Source organism: Cnephaeus nilssonii (genome assembly GCF_951640355.1).
Source record: "Cnephaeus nilssonii genome assembly, chromosome: 3".
Taxonomy (NCBI): domain Eukaryota; kingdom Metazoa; phylum Chordata; class Mammalia; order Chiroptera; family Vespertilionidae; genus Cnephaeus; species Cnephaeus nilssonii.
In genome coordinates, this window is record NC_137074.1 from 42,085,610 (window position 1) to 42,112,608 (window position 26,999).

At 49.6% G+C, this 26,999-nt stretch overlaps 1 protein-coding gene across 6 annotated transcripts; it reads left to right on the top strand.

Annotated features, from left to right (window-relative positions):
• Window positions 1-5,560: 5,560 nt before the first annotated feature.
• On the top strand, window positions 5,561-26,378 carry EIF4G1 (eukaryotic translation initiation factor 4 gamma 1). Of its 6 annotated transcripts, none has more exons than XM_079765173.1 (33): window positions 5,561-5,699; window positions 6,520-6,576; window positions 6,798-6,890; window positions 7,185-7,271; window positions 8,337-8,513; window positions 8,771-8,870; window positions 9,933-10,045; window positions 10,850-10,942; window positions 11,140-11,206; window positions 11,526-12,356; window positions 12,588-12,676; window positions 12,765-12,951; window positions 13,039-13,172; window positions 13,300-13,458; window positions 13,618-13,806; window positions 13,986-14,183; window positions 14,390-14,536; window positions 14,739-14,975; window positions 15,158-15,262; window positions 15,384-15,543; window positions 15,747-15,850; window positions 16,452-16,554; window positions 16,818-16,920; window positions 17,138-17,370; window positions 17,508-17,626; window positions 17,751-17,923; window positions 18,239-18,364; window positions 18,506-18,587; window positions 21,818-21,916; window positions 22,012-22,146; window positions 22,259-22,340; window positions 22,479-22,619; window positions 25,758-26,378. In XM_079765173.1, the coding sequence occupies exons 3-33, from the start codon at window positions 6,831-6,833 to the stop codon at window positions 25,937-25,939; spliced, it is 4,815 nt and encodes a 1,604-aa protein (XP_079621299.1). In that variant the 5' UTR covers window positions 5,561-5,699; window positions 6,520-6,576; window positions 6,798-6,830; the 3' UTR covers window positions 25,940-26,378. The 6 variants fall into 6 exon arrangements, with proteins under 6 accessions (XP_079621299.1, XP_079621300.1, XP_079621301.1 ...); XM_079765174.1 differs by having other exon boundaries at window positions 13,621-13,806; XM_079765175.1 differs by having other exon boundaries at window positions 8,801-8,870.
• The last annotated feature ends 621 nt before the right edge of the window (window positions 26,379-26,999 follow it).

Genomic DNA, 26,999 nt, shown 5'->3' on the forward strand with positions numbered 1-26,999 from the left:
ATTGGAATCTAAATCTATCTGACTCCAAAACCTGTGCCTGTAAATTCATTATATTAATCTGTCCATGTAGCTTTGGAGACTTGTGGACCCCATTGTAGTCCAAGCTCTTGGCTAGCTGGAGAAGCAGCAACTTTGGATTGAGTGTCTCCATTGTCTTCTCTGCTTTCATTTGGCAGCCTGTATAAAACCTGTATAAAAGGTTAAAGCACTGACCTTGGGAGAGCAAACCTGTCAAACCCCTTTCATGAGACCTGTTGTAGTTTTGAGAAAATCAGCATGTCTCATGAGCCTCTGTTATCTGTATAAGGGGGATATAGTAATTGCCTTACCTGATATCCAATGGTGATGATGTTAAAATAAATTAGAAACTGAAAACAAAAGGATAATTGGAGTAGGAAAGTTTCATGGTGGCTCTTAATCTTTTCACATTCAATTGTTCATTCAGCAAAAAATAATGGAGCCTTATTCTGCATTAGTTATTCTAGTTTGTGGGAATGCAAAAATTGAAAAAAAACTTATCAAAAAGCTTATGTAATGGAAAGAAAACAATTGTGATCAATATTGTACTAGGCGAACAAGTTACCCTGATATCATTCAAATGGGGCCTAAGTGCCTGGATAAGAGGGATTTGAGGAAACAATTGGAAGAAGGTGAGTTTGTCCAGAGGTAAAGAGGGTAGGATATAGCTAAAGGAGTAACAAAAGCCGAGAGGTGGAAAAGCTATTTGTTTTCAGAAACCATGGATAAGTGAGTGGAGCCAGGGAAAGTGTGGTTGGAGGTAGTTCTAAGCCTTCTCTGATCAGGTTTAGAAGAGCTTTGCTGTGCTAAGAAATTGACAATATCTCAATCACTGAATAAGAGCAGGAAAGTGACATGATCAGCTAGCTATCTGGGTGGGAAAGTGCAACATGGAGGCTCAGAGACCACGCAAGTGAAATGAATGCCTAAATTGGGGCAGTAAAAATGGGGAGATAGGGAAGAGCTGAAGAAAGATTTATTTATTTATTTATTTATTTATTAAAATATATTTTATTGATTTTTTACAGAGAGGAAGAAAGAGGGATAGAGAGTTAGAAACATTGATGATAGAGAAACATCGATCAGCTGCCTCTTGCACAACCCCTACTGGGGATGTGCCTGCAACCAAGGTACATGCCCTTGACTGGAATCGAACCTGGGACCTTTCAGTCCACAGGCCGACGCTCTATCCACTGAGCCAAACCAGTTTCGGCTGAAGAAAGATTTTTTTTTAAAATGCCTTTATTGATTTTAGAGAGAAAGGAAGGGAGAGGGAGAAATAGAAACATGCCTCCTGCATGCACCCTACTGAGGATTTAGTCCACAACCTGGCATGTGTCCTGACCCTAAATTGAACTGGCGACCTCTTGGTGCATGGGACAATGCTCAACCAACTGAGCCACACCAGCCAGGCAAAGAAAGATTTTTTAAAAGAAAATCAAGCCGAAACCGGTTTGGCTCAGTGGAAAGAGCGTCGGCCTGCGGACTGAAGGGTCCTGGGTTCGATTCCGGTCAGGGGCATGTGCCTTGGTTGCGGGCGCATCCCCAGTGGGGGGTGTGCAGAGGGCAGCTGATCGATGTTTCTCTCTCATCAATGTTTCTAGCTCTCTATCCCTCTCTCTTCCTCTCTGTGAAAAATCAATAAAATATATTTAAAAAAAGAAAAAAAAGAAAATCAAGACTGGATTTTGATCCAAACACCAGTAGGACCTGGTATCTGATTGGATGTAGTATGTGGATGGGAAGGAATGTAGGATGAATCCCAGATTTTTTTAAAAATAATATATATTTCTTTATTGATTTCAGAGAATAAGGAAGAGGGAGAGAGAGAGAGAAGCATCAATGATAAGAGAGAATCATTGATCGACTGCCTCCTGCACACCCCCTACTGGGGATTGAGCCCACAACCCGGGCATGTGCCCTTGGCCAGAATCAAACCTTGGCCGAAGCCCTATCCACTGAGCAAACTGTCTAGGGCAAATCCCAGATTTTTTGGTTGGGCAGTGTTTAATACAATACATGAACAACAACATGTTTAGGGGCGAGGTGGAGGACTCTATTGAGTAGGGAAAGATGACAAATTTCTCTCTGGGCATACACAATTTGAGATGCCTGTGGGATGATTAAGTTAATAGATCTTTTAAAAAATATACTTTTATTGATTTCAGAGAGGAAGGGAGAAGGAGAGATAGAAACATCAATGATGAGAGAGAATATTGATGTACTGCCTCCTGCACGTTCCCTACTGGGGATTAAGCCTGCAACTTGGGCATGTGCCCTTGGCTGGAATTGAACCTGGGACCCTTTAGTCCACAGGCCAATTATCCACTGAGCCAAACCAGCTAGGGCAGGTGAATATATCTTAGAGTTGCAGTTTGATTCCCGGTTGGGGCGAGTGCCTGGATTTCGGGCTCGAGCATTTATGTTTCTATTTCCCTTTCTCTTCCTCTCTGAAATCAATATGTATATATATACGTGTGTGTGTGTGTGTGTGTGTGTGTGTATGATCTCTTTTAGGTAGAATCTTGTTCTGACTGGAGTTTGAGTGGATTCTAAGGTAGGAATGGATTACATGTAGGTAGTAACTGATTTTTTAAATTGAATCTTTATTGTTGAAAGTATTACATATGTTCCCTTTTCCCCCCTTCTAGCATGCCCTTGCCCCAGGCCTTCACCATCCTGTTGTCTGTGTCCTTAGGTTATGCATACAAATTCTTTGGTTGATCACTTCCCACCCACCCACCCTCTCCTGCCTTCCCTCTGAGATTCCACAGTCTGTTCTATGTTGTTGTTAATCTTCACTTGAGGATATTTGTTGTTGTTGTTGTTGATGTTAATCCTCACCCGAGGATATTTTTTCCATTGATTTTTTTTTTTAAAGAGAGAGTGGATGGGAGGGGGAGAGACACAGAGAGAAACATCAATGTGAGAGAGAAGCATTGATCGGGTTGTCTCCCATTCGTGCCCTGACCAAGAATCGAACCTGAAATCTTTTGGTGTCTAGGATGACACTCCAACCAACTGAGCCACGCCACCGGGGCTGATTTCCTTAGTTTGCTCAGGGAGAAAGAGAAATGAAAGAGTAGAGTAGGGAGCCCTATGTGATTAAGTCACAGCACTTAAATCAATGAATACTCTAGATCTAGATTGACATTTTCATTTTCACTGTAGTTCCTCTTCTATGTATCTATTTTGCTCTCCCACCTTTGGAGCTTCAGTTCCTCATATACAATGGGAATGATAATACAATCCATTCTGTAGGAAATTGTGAGGATTGAGGTCACATAAGTCATACATATTAAGTGGCCAGTTCATCATTTGGTGCTGAGTTATTTTTTCTTCTTAGATAATGTGTATACACAAGGAGAAGGGAGTGAACAAAAACCTATGCACTGTTTTAAGCACTTTTTAAAAAATATATTTTTAGTGATTTCAGAGAGGAAGGGAGAGGGAGAGTGAGATAGAAACATCAAAGAGAGAGAACCATTGATCAGCTGCCTCTTTGCATGCCCCACACTGGGGATTGAGCCCAACCCTGCCTGACCCAGAATCAAACCATGACCTCCTGGTTCATAGGTTGATGAACAACAACTGAGCCATGCAGACTGGGTTTAAGCACTTTCACATGAATTAACTCCTTTAATCCTCACAATCCACATTATCATTGTGAGATTAAAAGCACGGCAGTTAAAAGCTTAGACTTGATCCAGACTGCCTGGTTTCAAATCTTACCATTTTATAACTGTACTAGAGGCCTGGTGCATGAAATTCCTGCACGGGTAGCGCCCCTAGGCCTGGCCAGGGATCAGGGCCAATTGGGGCCTTCGGGCTGCCCGACAGGGCCTTCCTTCATTTTGTGCTGCCCCTTGGTGGTCAATACATGTCATAGCGAGTGATCGAACTCCCGGTCTCCTGGTTGAACTCCGAGGGGATAATTTGCATATTAGGCTTCCATATATATATATACTAGAGGCCCAGTGCATAATTGAATCATGCACGTGTAGGGTCCCCTACACGCTTTCGCTTTTCGCGGTGGAGCTGGGTGCCTGTCCGCTGGTGCACCAGGCCTTTCAGAAGCCTCCGGCTCCGAGGAGGCTTCTGAAAGGCCTGGTGCCAGAGCAGACAGGCACCCAGCTCCCACACTTGATGGTCCGCGGCCGCTGAGGGGGGCTACCCTGCTGTTGAGAGGCGCAGGGGGCGGGACTCCCGCCCCCAGTGTCTCTCAACGGCCGCTGAGGGGGGCTGCTGCGGACACCTGGCTACCCTGCCGTTCAGAGGCGCAGCTGGGTGTCCACGGCAGGCCCCCTCAGCGGCCGTGGATCTGGCCGTTGAGAGGCACAGGGGGCGGGAGTCCCGCCCCCTGCGCCTCTCAACAGCAGGGTAGCCCCACTCAGTGGCAGCGGATCCGTGCCTCTCAATGGCCGGATAGGCCACCCTGAGTCCCGCCCCCCAGCCTCCTGCCACCCAATCGTGGGCGTAGCGGAGTGATGGTAATTTACATGTTACTCTATTATTAGATAGGATATATATATATATATATATATATATATATATATATATATATATATGATTAAGTAGGTATATTGTCAGGTATTAAGTAGGAGAATTTGGATTAAAACCCAGGCTACCTACCTGACTCCTGGTATGTGGATTTGGCTTTAGTATGGTCCCTTCTGGGGTCTCAATTCTTTTGACTACTGGGCAGTCGTTTTGAGATTACTTCTTCCATCATTCTGAATTTTCCATGATTGATTTTTACTCTCTGACAGTGGCTGAACTTTGTGAAAGACACATCCCTTATACTAATTTCATAGTTAGAATGTTTCAATTCTTTTAACATAGCACTCAGTTTATATATTTTTAAATTATTTAGATAGACTTTTTAGAGAGAGGAAGGGGGAGAGAGAGCAAGACAGAGACACAGACATTGATTTGTTGTTCCCCCTATTTTCTCATTCATTGGTTGATTCTTTTTTAAAAAATTTTAAAATATTAACTTATCTTTATTTTCTAAAGTTTTTAAATGAACATACATTACTAATGTAAAAAACAGTTTCTAAAACATTGGTTGATTCTTCTATGTGCCCTGACCAGATCAAACCCACAACCTTGGTGTATCCAGACCACGCTCTAACCAACTGAGATACCCAGCCAGGGCATAACACTCAGTTTAATGGGTCTGTTAATGAACTAACCTACATCATTTCCAAAGGCTGTATAGTTCATATTTCTTTTTGTATTTTTATAGAATATTTTACATTCTATTTGTACCATGACTTACTTAGGCAATACTGAGTCTTTGATTTCAATATTCTCGACCCCTAGCTAGCACTTCACCTAGCACTTAGTGTGCACTCAGTAAACGCTGGCTCCAAGTATGAATGAACTAAAGGACTGCGGAACACAGCCTCAGAGTTGGAGGGTCTGTCTGGAGTTCTAAAGTTCGGGAGGGGACACGGGGGCGGGCCGTGGCTGTCACATGACGAGGCGGAGCAAATCCCATGTGCTCCGCGGCGCCGGGCGCGGCTCCGCCCTCCGCGCCGGTCACGTGGGGGCGCCGGCTGCGCCTGCGGAGAAGCGGTGGCCGCCGAGCGGGATCTGTGCGGGGAGCCGGAAATGGTTGTGGACTACGTCTGTGCGGCTGCGTGGGGCTCGGCCGCGCGGACTGAAGGAGACTGAAGGTAAAGCCGCCATGTCCGGGCCCGACCCGGCCCCCCCACCCCCTCCCCCCGCATCCGCCGCCATCCGGGCCGGGACCGGCCACCCTGTGCCGCCGCCCCGGCGCCCTGGCTCCGCGGCTCAAGCCCAGGCCCCCGCCCGCCAGGGCCCGATCCCCGGCCCACGTGTGCCCGGCCTGGCCCGGCCCGGCGGCTGGGTGGGGGTGGGGAAGCGCGGGGCCAGAATATGCGGTCCCTGCGGCCTGGGAGGGCGCCGGGTTCACCGGCCACGAAGTCCCGCCGCGGTCTGACCCGAGGAGGCCCCGCCGGCGCAGGCACCGCGGCTCCCGGCCCGCCGCCCCCTCCCCCCTTTGCGGCCCGGCCGCCGGGAAGTGACACGTTGTTCTTTGGCACTGGTCGGCTCTGCGCAGGGAGGGCGCAGGGGAGGGAGGCGACGGCGGTGGGCAGGGAGGAGCCCCCGGCCCCGCCCGCCCGCCCTCCAGGCCGACCCTCGCTTGAAACCGGCTCCTCTTCGGCCGCCGCCCGCCTGGCCTTTTACTGCCCGACTCCCGCCCTTCCTGGCTTCCACTCCTGGGCGGCGGCAGGCTTCGCCTCGGGCCCCGCGCGGGTGCCCCCGTGGCCACCCGCGGCAGGCGTGCCTTGTGTGCCCCTGGGCCAGGCCCGGAACCCGGTGTCCCCAGGTGGGGGGTGGGGACACCACGGCCGAAGCTGCTAGCTCCGTTTATGATCCGGGAGCCTGGTGCCAGCGAGACCTGGAATTTCCGGTCTGGTTGGTCTTGGGCCCCGCGGAGCCAGGTTGATACCCCTCACCTCCCAACCCCAGGCCCTCGGATGCCCAGAACCTGTAGGCCGCACCGTGGACTTATTCTTAACCGAGGGGGTGAGTGAGGGTGCTGTTTCAGCAGGTCAGGGGGGTGGTTGGAGGTGATGCGGGTTGACAACGTGTTGGTGGGGGCATAAGCTGTATCTTGTCTGCTCCTTCACCCCCTTGGCGTCTCAGGGGCTCAGTGTGGGACCTAGCCCTTTTCTCACCCCTCCCCCACTCCATTTGCCTTAAGCCTGGGTCCCTTCCCCTTTCCGAGCTCCACTCTTTCCCAACAGGTGTTGGGGGGACCCTGATGTGGACCAAATGAAATGAACAAAGCTCCACAGCCCACAGGCCCCCCACCCGCCCCATCCCCTGGACTCCCACAGGTAATTAGGAAGGAATTAGCAGAGACTGGGGTGGGGGTGGGGGAGATCAGGCAGCCGGTCAGGAACAGGTTCCAACCCTCTGGATTTTCCCACCCCCATCTGTGTCAGGGCAAAGTGCAGTTTTCTGCTGCCAATTTGAGACAGGGCTCCTGGCTGTTCCCAGGGGCTGTCATGGAGAGGGGGTATGTGGACTGCTGAGGCTCTTGCCCCAGATCTGCTCCCCTTACTTCACCAGCTTGGGTTTCTGCCCCACCCGGGTTTCCCCTCTTGCTGAACTCTGGTCTCCCCCTTCAGCCAGCGTTTCCCCCGGGGCAGACAGCACCGGTGGTGTTCAGTACGCCACAAGCGACACAAATGAACACGCCTTCTCAGCCCCGTCAGGTGAGGGGCTGTGGGGATGGGAATAGGGGGCCTGGGTGGGAGCTGTGGAAAGCTTAAGCCAGCTTGGGCCTGGATGGAAACTATGGAGGCCCTGTACCTGCCCCAATTTCCTGACAGTTGCTCTGTGTTCTTTCATGCGACTCTGCACTTTGCACTGTTGATTACTTATGGCCCTTTGGGGAGTATGTAGTTGGTGGGGGGTGACATTACTAGGGGTCCTGGTGCCATGAGAATTGGGGGCAGTACTTTGGGCCCTGCTGCCAACTCCTTTCCTATTTCCTCCTTTTACTGGGAGGCTGCCATTGCTCCATTCCCCTTCCCTTCTTTCTCTTTGGACTGTGGCAAGATAAACACTCCAGCTGCTTCTTGCCTTTCTCTGTTCCCTAAATTCTTCCTCACTAAGTGGGAGGATTCTTGTCCTACTTCCTTCCCCACCTCCCCGCATCACCTTGGGGATAATGCTCTTCTTTCCTGTCCCCATGTGCTCTCAGGGAGGATTCAGGTCTCTGCAGGTAATACCCTTTTGCTAATTCTGGACCTTCTCCTGGTCTCACCCGTATCCTCTGTCCTAGTCCAGGGCTAGACCTAGGGACTGGAGGCTTCAGGGTGGGGACTTATTTGCTGTCTAGGTTTTCAGTCTGCGACTGACTGATGCATGTTAGGGGCTAAATCTTGCACTGTGTACCTGGCAACTGGGCGACCTTTGCATGTTAGTTAGTTCCTCAGTACTTTAGGGTGGAGCAGTGCATGCTGGGAGTATGTTGTCCAAAAAGGCTTTAGTTAGGCATAATGCATCTGGGTGCTAGGAAGCCTCTGCAGAAGGGTAGCCTGGTGGAGGTGACATGAGTATGCATGGCAGTGAGGGAGTGAATACACAGGGTGCGAAGTGTGTACCTCAGTGTAGAGGGCATGTGTAGGTACAAGAGGCCACTTAACCATCATTTGGTGAAGTGGGCCTTGGAAGGATTGGGCCCCATGCTCCATAGCCCTAGTACTTCTCTCCAGATTAGAGACATTGCAGGAGTGGCCCTTCCCAATGTCAACTGCCTTCCTCTCTCTTGACAGCACTTCTACCCTAGCCGGGCCCAGCCCCCGAGCAGTGCAGCTTCCCGAGTGCAGAGTGCAGCCCCCGCCCGCCCTGGCCCAGCTGCCCATGTCTACCCTGCTGGATCCCAAGTAATGATGATCCCTTCCCAGATCTCCTACCCAGCCTCCCAGGGGGCCTACTACATCCCTGGACAGGTGAGGCTGGAGGCTGGGGGCTGGAAGCCACAGAATCTTGTACTCCAACCCTCATCTCCCCAATCCTGACCCTCCAATCCCATCTCTTCTCCATAGGGTAGGACTTCTTTCTGGTCACTGCCCAGAGTTGGCTTGTCCTATCTTTTTTTTTTAATGGCTTGTCCTGTCTTGCCCTACATTCTCTTTGTAGTCTGATATGATACTCAGCTTCCTCAACTCCTTCTCTCCCCCTCCTCCTCTCCCTTCCCCCTCACCAGGGGCGTTCCACATATGTTGTTCCGACACAGCAGTATCCTGTGCAGCCTGGAGCCCCAAGTTTCTATCCGGGTGCAAGCCCTACAGAGTTTGGGACCTATGGTAAGCAGGGGAGGGGGGATCAGGTGAGAGTTGAGTACAAGGGACATCTAAACTCACTAATTCCTAAAACCCTTTCTAGGCTTGTCTCTTGGTCTAAAAATGATAGGGTTAATAGGTTGTAGGGATATGTGTGGGTGGTGGGGAATTTTATCCTATTTCTGAGAGTTGGAGTCCTCTCCACCTCAAGGAATATTGGATCAGGCACCAGTTTGAGGGCCTGTAAGTAAACATTTCCTGTGATACTCATTCCATGGTTTTGGGACCCATGGATTTGGGAGGTTTTTGTAGCTGTTTTTCATTTATATTCTCAGAGAGGATTAGTCTGTTCTTTATGGTAGTGGTTTCCAGAGTTTTTTGATCATCTATCACGAAAAATTTTGATTAGGTACCTCTAATACATGTTATGTTGTTTTTTTTGTAAATTTGCATAATTTAAACAAATAATACTTAGGTTGCTTGTGAAAAACAAGTGGAGATTATGGATGAGATTAAAGAATGTATCCCACTTTGGAGACCATTGCTTTAAGGAATTAATTTTTCCTCATCCTGGGCCTGGTTCATAATTTTACTTTTTATTTCCTTGCTCCTGAGCAAAGGGCTGGAGACTGGAACTGGACTCATGTTGAGTGGATAGGGTTGGCAAATCTCTTTTTCTCATTCCCAGCCAAAGACCTGATTCTGTTTCAGGTTAAGTAGTTGCTGCTCCCTCAGAGTATATGTGTACGTGGTGCCTGGGGTGGGGTACATACAGCATGTTATCAGGTGGAAGAGGAACAGACAGAATTCTGGTGGCTGGTGTGTGATGGGGAACGAGTCCCTGCCTATAAGGGGTGTGTGTGCCGGTGTCAGGAATTCTTGTAAACGCAGCTCAGACTGGTTCCCCAGCTTTGATAGACACCTAATTCCCTTGGGGAGGAGGGTGGGGCAGGGCAAGGGGCCGGCTGTGGGTGATGAGAAGTTCTGGGGTTGGGAGGTACTCAAGCAGGCATTTGTATATGGTTGTGCCCTGACGCTGCCACCATTCTTCCTTTCCGTGTGTCGTCTCCCCCCTCCCCCGCCAAGCTGGCACCTACTACCCAGCCCAGGGTGTGCAGCAGTTTCCCACTGGTGTGGCCCCCGCCCCGGTTTTGATGAACCAGCCACCCCAGATTGCTCCCAAGAGGGAGCGGAAAACGGTGAGTAGCAACAGGGGCTCTAGGACATGTTGGAAAGGGAGAATCAAGGTCAGGCGCGTTGTGGGTCAGGGAGCAGGAAGTTGAGGAAGGAGATCTTCGGTTGAAATGGGCAAAGAATGGGGATCTGTGAAGTGCTCCTGTTTTTTTGTGTGGTGCTAAGATTACTCTAGAAGAAGCTCATGGGAAGACTAAAGTGGCTGGTGGGGAAATTCCTGAGAGACCTGGGTTCTGGGGTCCAAAAGATCCATGTTTGGTTTTAGGTTTCTGGTGGCTTGCTTTAGAAATGGTTAGTTTTCTGTGGCCCCACCCCCACCCCCTAGTCCTGGAAGCTCTTGAGGCCTCCGCCTCTGCTCAATCCTCAAGCCCTGGGCGTGGTGCCCAGAATAGGGTGCCAGGGCTGGGGAAGCCGCTGAGTCACCCTGGCTCCACCCACTGGATCTGGGCCCTGCCCCCAGAGATCAGGCCGACTAGCCACAAGTGAGCCGAATGGGTCCTAGATGGGGGTCCTGGGCCCCAGGGTGTGCAACCACTGCCTTGGGGACTGTTGGGGCAGGGATGAGGGAGGGAGGGGCATTGTGATGTACAGGGCTGCTCTGTGAGGTCAAGGGTCTCAGGGGTGGGGACCAGGCCAGGGACTACAAGAGCAGCCGGATGGGTTGACAGTAGAACTCATAGGGTTTCCGGCACCCGCCCACCTGTTCCCAGTGGGAGGGTGGAGGGTTGGCCTGGAGTCTTAGGTGTGGGGCAGGGTGGAGAGGTGGGCTCCTCCTGCGTTCCACTCATCCTGTAGCTTTTTTTCCTCAGATCCGAATTCGAGATCCAAACCAAGGAGGGAAGGATATCACAGAGGAAATTATGTCTGGGGCCCGAACTGCCTCCACACCCACTCCTCCCCAGGTATTGTCTGCTAAGTAAGACCATGGTTGGGATGGCTATTCTGCCCTGGACTCCCAAGTCCGGTGGTCTTTTCCTTCAACTAAGGGATTTATTTCCCTGCTTCCTGGATTCTAGGCAGAGCTAAAGTAGAAATGGCTCTAGTAAAGAGGGTTGTGGGACTCTTCAAGGCAAAGTTGGTAACACTTTGTGTCCTGCAGACGGGAGTCGGCCTGGAGCCTCAAGCTAATGGGGAGACTCCCCAGGTTGCTGTTGTTGTCCGGCCAGGTGGGTAAGCATGTGGAGCAGAGCTTTTACGGGGAAAAGGAGTGTGACAATTTAAAATGCCAAGGAGGTATAAGAAATAAAACAAAATGCCAAGGAGTTGGGGTGGTGCCTTGAACCAGGTGCCAGAGAAGAATGACTTAAGTTTCAGGTAGTGGATTTTGAGTGGGTTGGGTTTTGGGTGAAAAGGGAAAAGGCTTAGGTGGGAGAAGATTGGGGGAAGGGAACATTAGGTTGGGAATGCCTTGGCTGGGAGGCGGAGGTGGAGGAACAACAGAGAAAGACTTGCCTTTAATTACTCATTCTTCTTCCTGTGGTGCAGATGACCGGTCACAGGGAGCAATCATTGGGGGCCGGCCGGGGCTGCCTGGCACAGAGCATAGCCCTTCAGAATCGCAGCCTTCGTCACCTTCTCCGACCCCATCACCACCCCCAATCTTGGAACCAGGATCTGAGCCTAATCTTGCAGTCCTCTCTATTCCTGGGGACACTATGACAACGGGGATAATACAAATGTCTGTAGAAGAATCAACCCCCATGCCCCGTGAAACTGGGGAGCCATTTTGTGTCTCTCCAGAACCCACTCCCCTCGCTGAACCCATACTGGAAGTAGAAGTGACACTTAGCAAACCAATTCCGGAATCTGAGTTCTCTTCCAGTCCTCTCCAGGTTTCCATCCCCCTGGCATCTCCCAAGGTGGAAATTCTTCCTGAGCCTAATGGCACGGTCACATCCGAGGATCTAGAACCAGAGCTAGAGTCCTCAAACCCAGAACTTGCCCCTTTCCTTCCTCCCGCTTGTCCCTCTGAATCCCCCACGCCTATTGCTCCAACTGCCCAACCTGAGGAACTGCTCAATGGAGCCCCCTCACCACCAGCTGTGGACGTGAGCCCAGTCAGTGAGCCAAAGGAGCAGGCCAAGGAGGGTACAGCACCAGTGCTTCCCCGCACCATCCTCTCTGCCACTCCAGCTGTGGCTCCTCCGGTGACTTCCCCTGCTCCAGAGGAGGAAATGGAGGAGGAGGAGGAGGAGGAGGAGGAGGAAGAAGGAGAAGCTGAGAGTGAGAAGGGAGGAGAGGAACTGCTTCCACCAGAGAGTACTCCTGTTCCAGCTCACCTGTCCCAGAATTTGGAGGCAGCAGCAGCCAACCAAGGTAAGATGTGGCTGGAGGGTGTGGTTCTTTCTATTTATTGATCTCCCATTTGTGCTATTATGTCTGGGTCAGAAGCTCTGTGATGGAAACTAAGAACTAGATTAAGGAATTTTAAGAGAGGGTGTGATGGAAAGAGGAAATGTTACATAGTGACTGCTTTTTCCCCTTAGGGGTTAGGGGCACTTCTTAAGTTATTCCCATTCCTTTTTTCCTCCCCTGTCCTAAATATAGTGGCAGTATCTGTGCCAAAGAGGAGACGGAAAATTAAGGAGCTCAATAAGAAGGAAGCTGTAGGAGACCTTCTAGATGCCTTCAAGGAGGTAAGGAAGCAGATAGTAGCAGAGGGCAGAGTTTGGGTATGGAATGGTGGCTGAATTGCAACCAAACGAAATGTCCCCACGGTTGCAGGCGAACCCAGGAGTACCGGAGGTGGAAAATCAGCCTTCTGTAGGCAACAACCCCTGTCCAGAGCCTGAGAGCAGTAGTGTGCCCCCGCGACCTGAGGAACCAGATGAGACCTGGGACTCAAAGGAAGACAAAATCCACAATGCTGAGAATATCCAACCTGGGGAACAGAAGTATGAATATAAGTCAGGTATGTTGAAGGAAGGGTTCAGAGGGCTGAGTACTCTTATCAGGACCCCAGGAGGCAGTATGGTTGGTTCATCTGTCTTCCTTACAGATCAGTGGAAGCCTCTAAACCTTGAGGAGAAAAAGCGTTATGACCGTGAGTTCCTGCTTGGCTTTCAGTTCATCTTTGCCAGTATGCAGAAGCCGGAGGGACTGCCTCATATCAGTGATGTGGTATTGGATAAGGTTGGTGGGCTTGAGGGGAAGCTAAGTTTGTACTGACTGGCTGGCTGGATGGGGAGGAGCCCAAGGTCCGGAAAGAGCAGTCAGTGGTCCTAGCCTGTTTCTGATACCTTCTCTGTTCTTTTCACAGGCCAATAAAACACCACTGCGGCCACTGGATCCTGCTAGACTTCAAGGCATAAATTGTGGCCCAGACTTTACTCCATCCTTTGCCAACCTTGGCCGACCAACCCTCAGCAATCGTGGGCCCCCAAGGGGTGGGCCAGGTGGGGAGCTGCCCCGAGGGCCGGTGAGTGGGACTGGCTAGCGGGATAGATGGGCAAGGGGAGTGGGATGTGTGGCCCTCTGTATCTCATTGGGGAATTAGAAGTTTTCCCTGAAGATGTGTGGTAGTCGTGTCAGGTTGTGCTGACTACTGCATCTTCTCTTGTCCTTCCCCCTTGCTTAGCAGGCTGGTCTGGGACCCCGGCGCTCTCAGCAGGGCCCCCGAAAGGAGCCGCGCAAGATCATTGCTACAGTGTTGATGACTGAAGATATAAAACTGAACAAAGCAGAGAAGGCCTGGAAACCCAGCAGCAAGCGGACAGCAGCTGATAAGGACCGAGGGGAAGAGGATGCTGATGGCAGCAAAACCCAGGTACTGGCAAGTCCCTTGTTTAGTCTCTGTTCTTTCTCTTCAGTTTGCTGAGCCAACTTTGCCTATTTTGCTTCTGTCCATCCTATCCCTAGCCTCTTCCATTCTCATACCCTTTTCCATCCCTCCCAGTGGCCCCTGTTCTGAGAACCTCACTGGATCCTATTCCCTCTCCCCACCAGGACCTGTTCCGCAGGGTGCGCTCCATTCTGAATAAGCTGACACCCCAGATGTTCCAGCAGTTGATGAAGCAGGTGACGCAGCTGGCCATCGACACCGAGGAACGCCTGAAAGGGGTCATTGACCTCATTTTTGAGAAGGCCATTTCAGAGCCCAACTTCTCTGTGGCCTATGCCAACATGTGTCGCTGCCTCATGGCGGTTAGTTTCCACTATTTTCTAAATCTTGGGGTCTGGCCTCCCATTTCTTGAGTCCAGCTTCTTGGTTCTCCTCCAGTCTGTGCTGTTGATGGCAGCTAAGAGGAGGCAGAGCCGGAGCTAAAGGTCTTCCTGGCTTTTAGGTAAAGACTCTGAGGGTCTTCCCTGCCCTGGACTAATCTGAATGTGACCATCTCTTTGACATACAGCTGAAAGTGCCCACTACAGAAAAGCCAACAGTGACTGTAAACTTTCGAAAACTGTTGTTGAATCGATGTCAGAAGGAGTTTGAAAAAGACAAAGATGATGATGAAGTTTTTGAGAAGAAGCAAAAAGAGATGGATGAAGCTGCTACGGTGAGAGAAAACTAACCAATTCCACTGCTTATCCAGAAGCTACTTAGCTGTAGAATTGGGGGTGAGGGTAGTGGTATGGGGTTTCTCTGCCTGAGGACATGAGTGCTTGTTGCTGGGTATAGAAATCCAGATGTTGGAGGAGAGGGTTTTAGCCCTGTGGCTGGGTATCTTTTTGATGTGTTTCCTGTCTCACGACTGCCAGGCAGAGGAACGGGGACGCCTGAAGGAAGAGCTGGAAGAGGCTCGAGATATAGCCCGGCGGCGCTCTTTAGGGAATATCAAGTTTATTGGGGAGTTGTTCAAGCTGAAGATGTTAACAGAGGCAATAATGCACGACTGTGTAGTTAAACTGCTTAAGAACCACGATGAAGAGTCCCTTGAATGCCTTTGCCGTCTGCTCACTACCATTGGCAAAGACCTAGACTTTGAAAAAGCCAAGGTAGGGGTCCTGGGATGTGGAAGGGGACAAGCTGAAATACGTGGGGCCTACTGTCCACTGGTAAACTCCCTGTTGGGCTGTCATGTCTGGGCCACTGAACCACAGTGATGGAGCTGAGGGCCTGCAGCTGGAGGTGAAGAATTAGAAGTTCCTGGCCTGACCTCTTTGCTGCTTCTCCCTAGCCCCGAATGGATCAGTATTTCAACCAGATGGAAAAAATCATCAAGGAAAAGAAGACTTCATCCCGAATCCGCTTTATGCTGCAAGACGTGCTGGATCTGCGACGGGTGTGTGTCCTTGCCTTCCCACTACTAATCTGCTGCCTCTGACCCGATAGCCCCCAGTTGTGCCTGCTTTGTCTGGCCTCTCTGATGTAATTATCTTGTGGTTGGCTTCATGTCCCCACAGAGCAATTGGGTGCCACGCCGAGGGGATCAGGGTCCCAAGACCATTGACCAGATCCATAAGGAGGCGGAGATGGAGGAGCATCGGGAGCACATAAAAGTGCAGCAGCTAATGGCCAAGGGCAGCGATAAGCGCCGGGGTGGCCCTCCCGGCCCACCTATCAGTGAGTTTGAGGCTACAATTGAGGAGGGGCAATATGAGGGGTTGTGCTTTCCACTGATGACTTCTTGTTAGTGCCACGTGTCTGGGCCACTGATACCCCATGATGGAACTGAGGATCTGAGGAAGCGAGGCTGGGGTCAGCCCAAGTGGACAGGGCTGTTAGGCTTTACTCACTGTTTCAGTATGCTCTCCTTTTTGTCCCAGGCCGTGGCCTTCCACTTGTAGATGATGGTGGTGGCTGGAACACAGTCCCCATCAGTAAGGGCAGTCGCCCTATTGACACCTCACGACTCACCAAGATCACGAAGGTAGGTGTGTGTGTGTTGGAGGGCGTAATGTTTGTGATAGGAGGATACTGAGGGATCAAAGTAAGGCATTAAACACCATTTGGGTCTCCTGCCCTCATTCTCTGAGGTTGGGAAAGTGACAGCTAAAATTTTCCTCTTAGATTAACTGGTTAGATTACTAGAGACAGGACTGCCAACCCTAAGACGTGTGATCACATTGGTCTGGGCCACTCTGTGGTCAGCACACTGACAAACACACCAAATTAGGTAGGTCCATTCCCTGTTCTGTACATCCCCCAGGCTAAAAATGGTTTTTACTGGTAGGAAAAAGTAAATGTTATTATGTGATGTGAAATTATGTAAAATTTACATTTCATTGTTCTTAGTTTTATTGGAACTCAACCACACTCATTCCCATTATCCTCTGTGAGTGCTCTTGTGTGACAGCGGCATTGTTGAGTAGTTGAATAGAGACTGTGTGGCTGCAAAGCCTCAAATATTTACTATTTGGCCCTTTACAGGAAAAGCTTCCCTGGCCCCTGGTCTGGGCTGTTGGTGGCTGTGTGGCTGGGGGCTTTGGCCAGGTCAGACCCATGACTCTTCACCCCCTTTCCTTCCTCAGCCTGGCTCCATCGATTCTAACAACCAGCTCTTTGCACCTGGAGGGCGATTGAGCTGGGGCAAGGGCAGCAGTGGAGGCTCAGGAGCCAAGCCCTCTGACGCAGGTAGGGAGGCCACTGTAAAGAGCTGGGTGATTAGTCATGAGCTCTCTTGGGTAGAGCCTTGTCTGCATGGGAGGCTTGTCTCCTTGCCTGTCTGTGGGGCTTTCAGTACAGAGTGGTTAGGTAATGCAGGAGCCGTGTACCACTTGGTGGGACTAGGGACTGAAATGCTTTAGTGTTGGGGCTAGGACCAAGTGTCCCAAACTGGCAAGTAGGTGATAGGATGTAAGAAAATGTATTTTAATTTTCATTTACTGCCTCCCCAGCATCAGAAGCTGCTCGTCCAGCTACTAGTACCTTGAATCGCTTCTCAGCCCTTCAACAAGCAGCACCTACTGAAAGCACAGAAAACAGACGTGTGGCCCAGAGGTGAAGTTTCCTAGGTCTCTGTTTTTCACACACATGGAGGATACCATGATTGGGTTTGGGTTGTTGCCATAGGATTCCTCACACACAACTGTAATGCTGAGCATGGGGCATTTTCCTGATGCCAAGAACAAGGCCTGATGGTTGCTCAGCATGTTGGGTAAGGGAGCGAATGCCTGGGCAGTACAGGTGAGAGACCGTGTGCTTGTCTTTCTTCCAGGAGTAGCTTGAGCCGAGAACGAGGTGAGAAAGCTGGGGACCGGGGAGACCGCTTAGAGCGGAGTGAGCGGGGAGGTGATCGTGGGGACCGGCTAGATCGCTCTCGGACACCTGGCACCAAGCGGAGCTTCAGCAAGGAAGTGGAGGAACGGAGTAGAGAGCGGCCTTCCCAGCCAGAGGGGCTGCGCAAGGCAGCTAGCCTCTCGGAGGAACGGGACCGCGGGCGGGATGCTGGTAAGGGGTTGAGAGAGGAAGGGGAGGAATGGTGTGGGCTAGTTTGGGACTAATCAGTCCCTAGATAGTCTTCAGAGCTGCAGTTTGCTGGAAAGACTGGAACTGAAGAGTCTCTGATCTGTTTTGTACCCCCTCAGGGAAGCGAGAAGCCACCTTGCCTCCTGTGAGTCCCCCTAAGGCTGCACTATCAGAAGAGGAGCTTGAGAAGAAATCCAAGGCCATCATTGAGGAATACCTCCATCTCAATGACATGAAGGTTGGTAGTGGGAGGGATCTGAGTGATGGTAGAGTGGGCAGAGACTGTGCTGCCTGGTATACATTGTAGGGTCTGGACCAGATTCTGACTGCTCTCTTCCTCCTGTACCCTGTGCCCCCTGCAGGAGGCAGTGCAGTGTGTGCAGGAGCTGGCCTCACCCTCCCTGCTTTTCATCTTTGTGCGGCATGGCATCGAGTCCACACTGGAGCGCAGTGCCATTGCTCGTGAACATATGGGACGGCTGCTGCACCAGCTGCTCTGTGCTGGGCACCTCTCCACTGCTCAGTACTATCAAGGGTATGACCGACTTCTTTGACCCTCCCACTTTTACAAAACCACAAATTTCCTTCCTTTTTAGGACCTGTGGAACCTTGAGGAAGAATGTAGGTTCCTCAACCACCCTGGTCAACATTATTTTTGTCAGGGGTGTAGGGGGTTGAGCCATCTAAGGACAAGAAGGTGTCCTTAGCTTGAGCTAATTGCCCCATGTTTATGAAATATTCCTGATGGGCTCCATGTTTAATTCTTTAGTCATGCCTTGTTACCCCAAAAGGAGGGTGGACACCTGGCTCCTCTTTCCTAGAATGCCCTAACTTTGAATTCCCTTTTCAGGCTGTTTGAAATCCTAGAATTGGCTGAAGATATGGAAATTGACATCCCCCATGTGTGGCTCTACCTAGCAGAACTGGTAACGCCAATTCTGCAGGACGGTGGAGTACCCATGGGGGAGCTATTCAGGTGAGCTCCCTTAGCTGGAATTCAGGAGAGGTAGAAAGGGGGGGATGAGGACGGAGGGGTGTTTGGCTAAGATGCCTGGGTTTAGGGAGGGGTGGGGTAGTATGTTGAGGGCTTAACAAAAACAACTGAATTTTCTTATAGGGAGATTACAAAACCTCTGAGGCCCCTGGGCAAAGCTGCTTCCCTGTTGCTGGAGATCCTGGGGCTCCTATGCAAAAGCATGGTGAGTGAGAGCCTTTCAGGGATGGTGTGTTCAGGATTTCTTCCCACTGTGCTGTTTGGGCTATTTGGGGTGACACTGAAGCCTCTCCTGGTCCTGTGGTGGGATGGGGTTAATGGGGATGGATGGTAATGCTGTGTTAGTATCTGAGAGAGGCTGGTACTCCCTCAGACCAGTTCCTCTTAGAGTTCTGGCCAAGTCTGAAGAATGAGAATCTAAGACCCTAGACCAGTGGTCGGCAAACTCATTAGTCATCAGAGCCAAATATCAACAGTACAACGATTGAAATTTCTTTTGAGAGCCAAATTTTTTAAACTTAAACTTCTTCTAACGCCACTTCTTCAAAATAGACTCGCCCAGGCCGTGGTATTTTGTGGAAGAGCCACCCTCAAGGGGCCAAAGAGCCGCATATGGCTCGTGAGCTGCAGCCGACCACGGCCCTAGACCCTTGTTTGATTGTTTCATTCGTTCTTTTATTTATTCATTCATTTTGTTTTTTATAAATAATGTTGAAAGTATTATACATGTCCTTTTTTCCCCCGTTGCCCTCCCCATTCATTCATTTTTTAAAAACTAGTGTTTAAAGAAACACAAAAACATTTACTACATAGTAAGCATTGATAATACAGCAATGAATAAAAACAAGTTGGAAGAGGAGAAAAAAAGACGACTTAACAAAAACAACAGTGTGAAGTAAAGCATAAAATAAAGTGGTTGAAATTGAGTGTTTTAAGCACTGTGAAGTTGCAAATGAATGTCTGTTTGATAATCATGACAGTATGCTTTCCTGGAAAAGCTGCCTGGTGTGAAAGTTAATTGTTGACTAGCAGGTAGAAAGGTGGGAAGATAGGAAAGGCAAGCTGGGTGTGGTGTTTAGTGGTAGTGAGAAGTTGGAAAGTGCAGTTTCAGAAGAGTTCAGCTACCTGGAACCTGGAGGAATGAGACTTGGAATTGAAAGGAATTGTTCTTTCAGCATACATAATTATGTACCAGGATAATTTATGTTTAAAAAAAGAAAAAGCATGTTGAACTGCTTCTGTATTTTCATTGAATCTAAGGTGCCATAGATTATAGGATGTATTTATGCTCTGCTAAGAAAAAAAAAAAGACTTATGGTCGTATTTTTAAATGTAATATACTTCCCTAGCTGGTTTTGCTCAGTGGATAGAGCGTTGACCTGCGGACTGAAGGGTCCTAGGTTCGATTCTGGACAAGGGCACATTTTTGGGTTGTGGGCTGGATCCCCCAGTGCAGGAGGCAGCCGACCAATGATTTTCATTATTGATTTTTCTATTTATCTCTTCCTCTCCCTTCCTCTCTGAAATCATAAAAATCTTTAAAAAAAAATAAAATAAAGTAACCATTAAGAAATGTAATATACTGAGACAACTCCATTTCAGTGGTGGTAAAATCCATGGGCATCTTTAAAATCTATGAACTGCTAGTATAAAATAATCTTGTTAAGAGTTGATGTCATCATTTTGAATACCTGTGATTACGAAAGTAATCCTTTCAGAATCTCTTGCTTTTTATAGGATACTAGTGGCCGAGTGCACGAAATTCGTGCGGGGGGGGGGGGGGGGACGGGGGTCCCTCAGCCTGGCCTGTACCCTCTCCAATCTGGGACTCCTCAGGGTATGTCCGACTGCCGGTTTAGGCCCAATCCCACAGTTGGACATCACTCTCGAAATCCAGGACCACTGGCTCCTAACCGCTCACCTGCCTGCTGGCCTGCTCGCCCCAACTGCCACCCCCCACCAGCCTTCTCGCCCCCAACTGCCCCCCCCCCCCCGCCAACCTGCTTGCCCCCAACTGCCCCCCTGCCGGCCTGCTCGCCCCCAACTGGCCTCCCCCGTCGTCCCCCCCCCCACACACACACACCGGCCTGATCACCCCCAACTGTCCTCCCCTCCTGGCCTGATCTCCCCTAACCACCTCTGCCTCGGCCCTGCCTCCATGGCTTTGTCTGGGGTCTAATTAGCATATTACCCTTTTATTAGTATAGATGTGCTCTCAGACTGCTGTTTATGAGAGGATTCTGATTTGTGTTGTGGGTGGAGGGGTGTATATGCTTCTAAAATTTTCTGGACTTGGGAACCAATGAATGTACTTGTTAGCTGTCCTTTCCCATCAGCATTTGTTACTTGGAGTAAGGAAAAACGAAGCTATTTTAGGGGGGAAAAAATGTGTAGGAGTGTGTAAGGCTAGGACGAGGTATCTATTTGGATTTGGCTGTTTACCTTTTGTGATCCAGTAATTCTTGGATAATCCTGTGAAAGGTAATTGACATCTTTCCTGGAGCCTCTTAGGCCATCCCCCCAACCCGCAGTGTCTTAGTGGATGAGTGCCTTGTCTGTGATTGATGTCTATGCCTGGTACTAGACTGTAAACTTGGAGGTCCTGTGCCTATTTTGTACCTCTATAGCAGTGGTTCCCAACCTTTTTTATGGCCATGCCCTACCTAAGCATCTCTCAAATCCTGATGCACGCCCCTCCCCTCCGCCCGACATATAATTCTTATTTAAAAAGTGAACTCCTGCCAAGACCGGTTTGGCTCGGTGGATGGAGCGTCGGCCTGCGGACTGAAGGGTCCCAGGTTCGATTCCGGTCAAGGGCATGTACCTTGGTTGCGGGCACATCCCCAGTGGGGGGTGTGCGGGAGGCAGCTGATCGATATTTCTGACTATCCCTCTCTCTTCCTCTCTGTGAGAAATCAATAAAATATATTTTTTTAAAAAAAGTGAACTCCTATTCATGTGGAGGAAGCCTAAAAGGCCATTAACTTGGTCTAAACAAGCTTCCAAAGAACATGGCATCCATGAAAGAGAAAAATCAAAGAACGAAAGGACAGTTGAAGTACTGAGGAAGAAATCACTAAGAAATTGTTTTTAAAAAAATGATATGAAGTGATATGAAAATATAGCAAATAAAGTTTCAAAACATAATAGAGGACTGAAATGCATAAATATATCACAATGTATGTTTATATACTGTATATGAGGCTCCTAGAACCATAAGATGCAAAAAATAACTCATTCTGGAATTCCCCCCATAACAATCAAATTTCTCCCCTGTGGAGCATGTGCCCCACGTTGGGAACCACTGGTCTAGAGCATCCTGAGCTCTAACTGGCACCTAGTGGCCTTTCAGTAAATGTTTGATAGATGCCATTTGTGGTGCTGTTAGATTCTTGGAGAGAGAAAGGGATGCTGAGTTGTTCTTGTGTTTTCCAGGGTCCCAAAAAGGTGGGTGCACTATGGCGAGAAGCTGGACTCAGCTGGAAAGAATTCCTACTGGAAGGCCAGGATGTTGCTGCCTTTGTTGCTGAACAGGTTTGTTGCTGGAGCTCCATTTGGGGCTGGCCAGTCTTCCGTCATCTCACTCACGTGGTACACTTACCTCTTGACTATGGGCTTTTTGATTGCAGAAGGTGGAGTATACCCTGGGAGAGGAGTCAGAAGCCCCTGGCCAGAGGTTGCTCTCCTCTGAGGAGCTGAGCAGGCAGCTGGAGAAGCTGCTCAAGGAGGACAGTAGTAACCAGCAGGTGTTTGACTGGATAGAGGTACGTTTCTTTTGATATCGGGAGAGCAGGATAAAGGAGAAGTTGTTCTGGTGTGATGATGGGGGCAAAATTCAGAATTTATGGGTCATATGTTTTTCTTTTTCCTGAATAGGCCAACCTGACTGAGCAGCAGGTAGCATCCAACACATTAGTTCGAGCCCTCATGAAAACTGTCTGCTATTCCGCAATTATCTGTAAGAGGAGCCAGGAAGATGGTGGGGCAAGGGTGTGGGCCCAACAGACGGAGGGAGGGAGGTTTTGGTCTTTGCCTCCTAGTTCTGAACCAGAATGAGGGTGCATTATCCCACTTATCTCTGTCTTTCTTCCCATAGTTGAGACTACCCTCCGAGTGGATGTTGCAGTCCTGAAAGCACGAGCGAAACTGCTACAGAAATACCTATGTGATGAGCAGAAGGAGCTGCAGGCACTCTATGCCCTCCAGGCCCTTGTAGTGACCTTAGAACAGCCCCCCAGTAAGAGCCAGGCTGGAGGGTTGGGGGTGGGGTGGAAGAACCGCCAGAAAGCGGGGACAGTCATGGAAAGGTGGGTGGTCATTGGAGAGCAAAATGCTCTGATGGTTGATTACTTCCCTCTATAGTGTTTGTTTCCTTGTCTACAAATGGGAGGAGTTAGACTCAGTCTTGAAGGTGTGACTACCTGTTTTGTGCTTAGCCAGCTATTAGGTGTCAGGAATGCAGAGCTGATAAATGATGGTTCCCTCTGCCAGGCACAGGGCTGAGATACATTTCTTGCCTCATTTAATCTCACAACTGTTCTTTAGAATAGATGGTATTGTCTTCTTCCATTTTGGGAGACTGAGGGTTAGGTTAACATGCCTGAAGTTATGCATTCCATAAATAGGAAGGTGCTGGGACCCTGGGCTGTTAGCAGTAAATCAAGCACAGTTCCCATGCTGTCCTGGAATCCGCAACAGAGTGAGGAGTTGGAAGATGGATCCTGCGGGGTGCTCTTGGGGGAGTACACTTAGTCTAAGGCAAGCGTGTCAAAATCTTGGCCAGAGGGCTGAGATTTTGACATGCTTGGTCTAAGGGATAATGAATGGGAATTGACAAATGGGAGCTAAATAACAAGTGGTAGGGGGAGACTTGGAAAAAGGAACTGTGTAGAAGGCCATGAAGTAGGAAGAACTGGACAGAAGGTAAAAGAACTTGAAACTTGAAGGAAGACCATTGTGGGAGAGCACAGAAACCAGTCATGTGAGGCAAAATGGGGGCGAGAGATGGACATGGGCTGGGTCACGCAGGGCTATGTACCCAGGGGTTGAGTTCTGGGCTTTAGCCTAAGGACAAGAAGAGGCCTTTGTGGGCCTTTAAGCAAAATTAAAATATTCTAATTTAGTCTTTAGATCTGGCTATTAGGGGAAGAGTATGGTTTGGAATAGGGGTGAGGGTGAATGCAGTAGGATCAGCTAATCCAGGAATGTGTTGGTAGTGGCTCAGTCTGGCTGTGGGGATGGGAGAGGTGTGGGCAGATTCCAAGACATACACTGACCTGGGAGAGGGCGATGAGAGTCATAAGCCTCCCGGGATGGTTTTTAGTATTTAGTAGGTGAGGTGATAGTGTGGTACCATCCATTGAGTGGTAGGGAACACTGGATCAAGTTGAGTCTGGCCATATTGAGTTTGTGGTCTGTGGGTGGGGGTGATCAGAGATGTTGGTAGATAGCTGGATATCTGAATTCATTTGGAGAGGAAGAGATCAGGACCAGAGGTCTACCTGTGAGTTGCTAGCACAGGGCAACAGCACATGCAAGTCACAAGTAGAACACAACAAATTACGGGATTGCCTGAGGGAGAGTGATGAGGGCCTGAGATAGTACCTTCAGGTGAAGGATCAACAGATAGATATCAAGGAGGACAGGACCCTATGAATGAAGGACTAATTTTAGGAGAGGGAAGTGGTCAGTAATGCTAGATACTGCTTGAGAACTCCATGAGAGATGACCTGAAAATTAAGGGCTTCTGCAGCATAAAAACATGCGGAGGCCATCCTAGCAGAATCATTATTTGGTGGAGTAGGGTGCAGGATCTTAATTGGAAAGGACTGAATAGTATTTGAGAAAAGAAAACAGCAAATGTAAACAAAAATCTTTGAATTCAATCTCTGTCAAAATACGAAAATACTTGGGTATGACATAGTGGTTGTAAAGGAGGCCTTTTGTGTTGAGATCAGAGAAACTTAGGCTTGAAAATACAGGGCAGATTGTGTGTATAGGGTCCCCAGGATGGGTGTGCAAAGGATTTGGAGCACAAGTTTGGGACAAAAATGTACTGCTGCCATTGCTGTGGGATGGGGATGGGAGGCTGCCCAAGCAAGCAGTTGTAGATTTGAGGGTGTGCATACCCCTAAGAGTATCCTGGATTGCAGCTTCTTAGGCAGCTCAGTCAGCTTTTCACAAATGAACTGGGCTCTAGATTCTATGGTTTATTCATTTCCCTCTCCTTTTTTAGAAAAATTTATTGATTCTTTAGAGAGAGAGAAAGAGGAAAACATCAATTTGTTCCTCTTATTTATGGATTCATTGATTCTTTTATGTGCTCTGACTGGGGATCGAACCCTCAATCTTGGTCTATCAGGATAACACCAACTGAGCTACCTGGTCAGGGGTATATTAATTTATTGTGTGTGTGTGTATGTGTGTGTGTGTATATATATATATATATATATATATATATATATATATGTTTTTATTGATTTCAGAGATGAAGTGGGGGGGAGAGACATCGATGATGAGAATCATTGATTGGCTGCCTCCTACATGCCCCCTACTGGGGATCGAGCCTGCAACCCGGGCATGTGCCCTTGACTGGAATTGAACCTGGGACCCTTCAGTCCTAAGGCCAACACTCTATCCACTGAGCCAAACAGGCCAGGGCTTAATTTCTTTATTCAGAAGAACTATGTTCACTACTTTTAGGAATATAAAGTTTGCTTTGGAAATACCGGCAGTGCAGTGTGGGGAAGGAAGTAGGTTGTGTTCAGGGTTATAGGACAAGTGCTTGGGAAGGCTAGGGGTGAGGGAGAAAGAGGGTTAGAGAAGGGGGTGCTTGAGTTGAGCCTAAAGGAATTCACTAGGAAGGTGACAAGAGAAAGGATGTTCCTGGCAAAAGATGTAGCACATATAAATATGTCAAAGCCAGAGAGGGTGTATATGTTTCAGGAGGTGGAAAGTAAGAGGAAATTGGAATCAAGTTTGTCAGGATCTGTAATAGGGGCCAGTAGATGTTTAGGTTATACCCTTGAATTGTGAGTGATACATCTGGGATTGTGATTCCAAATTCAGGAGTACCAATTTTACATATTAATTACATGTTAATTATATTAAGAGTGAAGAAATTTGAAGCTGCTGAGGTGAGTGAAGCTAGGCAAGTTTTGGCTAAGTGACTCATTTCTGCGCAGTCACCAGTCTCTTTAGATCATGAGGTTAGCGTCCCGTCACAAGACCTAGTCACTCTGAGATGGTCAAAGATACAGATGTCTGGACAGTTGGTCAAGGGCCTTGTTTTAACATTGGAGCTTGGGAGGGATTCCTGTGGGTGGGATGGGGTGGCTGTGGGCAGCACACCTCTTACATCTGTCCTACCTTGCAGACCTGCTTGGGATGTTCTTTGATGCGTTGTACGATGAGGATGTGCTGAAGGAAGACGCCTTCTACAGCTGGGAGAGTAGCAAGGACCCCGCTGAGCAGCAGGGCAAGGGCGTGGCCCTTAAATCTGTCACAGGCTTCTTCAAGTGGCTTCGTGAGGGGGAGGAGGAATCCGACCACAACTGAGGGCCGGTGGGGTCGGGGACTTGGAACCCCATGGACACTCGGATGGCCCAGCCAGCCGCCCGGACTGCAGGGGGGTCAGCAGCAGCGGCGGTGGCAGTGGGTGCCTGTAGTGCGATGTGTCTGAGCTAATAAAGTGGCTGAAGAGGCAGGATGGCGTGGGGCTGCCTGGGGCCCCCCTCCAGGATGCTGCCAGGTGTCCCTCTCCTCCCCCTGGGACACAGAGATATATTATATATAAAGTCTTGAAATTTGGTGTGTCTTGGGGGGGCACCACTGCTTGCCCCTGGGGTCCTTTTTTTATTTTCTGAAAATCACTCTTGGGACTGCCGTCCTCGCTGCTGGGGGCATATGCCCCAGCCCCTGCACCACCCCTGCTGCTGCCTGGGCAGGGGGAAGGGGGGGCACGGTGCCTGTAATTATTAAACATGAATTCAATTAAGCTCACTGCCTCTGCTTTATGGCCTCCCTCGGAGAAGGGGTATGGATCGGCGGGCAGCCTCCTTTCCAGAGCTGGCACTACAGCAGCTTCCTAGAACTTGGCACCCCTCTTACCTCTTCCCCTGTCCATGATTGTGGGAGCTGGGAGTCACTTTCTTGGAGGGTGGCCCTTGAAGTGGACGTGGTGGGGGTTCCCTGTTAGGAGGGGAGAGGGAGACTGAATAGCTGTGGGGTATTTAGTAGAATACACTTGGCTGGTTTCACTTTCCTAGCAGAATGTGCTCAAACCCCTGTTGAGAGGAGGTGGTCCTGAGTTTCAGGCTGTTTATAGCCGGCGAGTCCTTTCTGGTTACAAGGGCTCATCAATAAAATGAGGGGGTTGGATGCAGTGAGGTCCTATGGCCCCATACATGCTACTGGCAGCCTGGTCCAATGAATTCTCGCCAAGACAACAAGACATGTCGACTCCCCTCCCCTGCGCCATCCGCCTTAAGGGGTCATTCCATGGTTGGGCCTGGGAGCAGAGGACAAGCTTTTTCCATACCCCTGCCCTGCGTGCCCCTGACGCCGGCTCGGCCCCGCCCGCCTGCTCACTTTAGGTGGTGACGCGATGGCCACGCCC

Coding starts and splice junctions, on each gene's coding strand:
- EIF4G1 (XM_079765173.1), top strand. CDS start 6,831: ATGAACAAAGCTCCACAGCCCACAGGCCCCCCACCCGCCCCATCCCCT. Junction 12,677..12,764: donor TTCTAGATGCCTTCAAGGAG/GTAAGGAAGCAG, acceptor CCACGGTTGCAG/GCGAACCCAGGAGTACCGGA. Junction 17,924..18,238: donor ACTGCTCAGTACTATCAAGG/GTATGACCGACT, acceptor TTCCCTTTTCAG/GCTGTTTGAAATCCTAGAAT.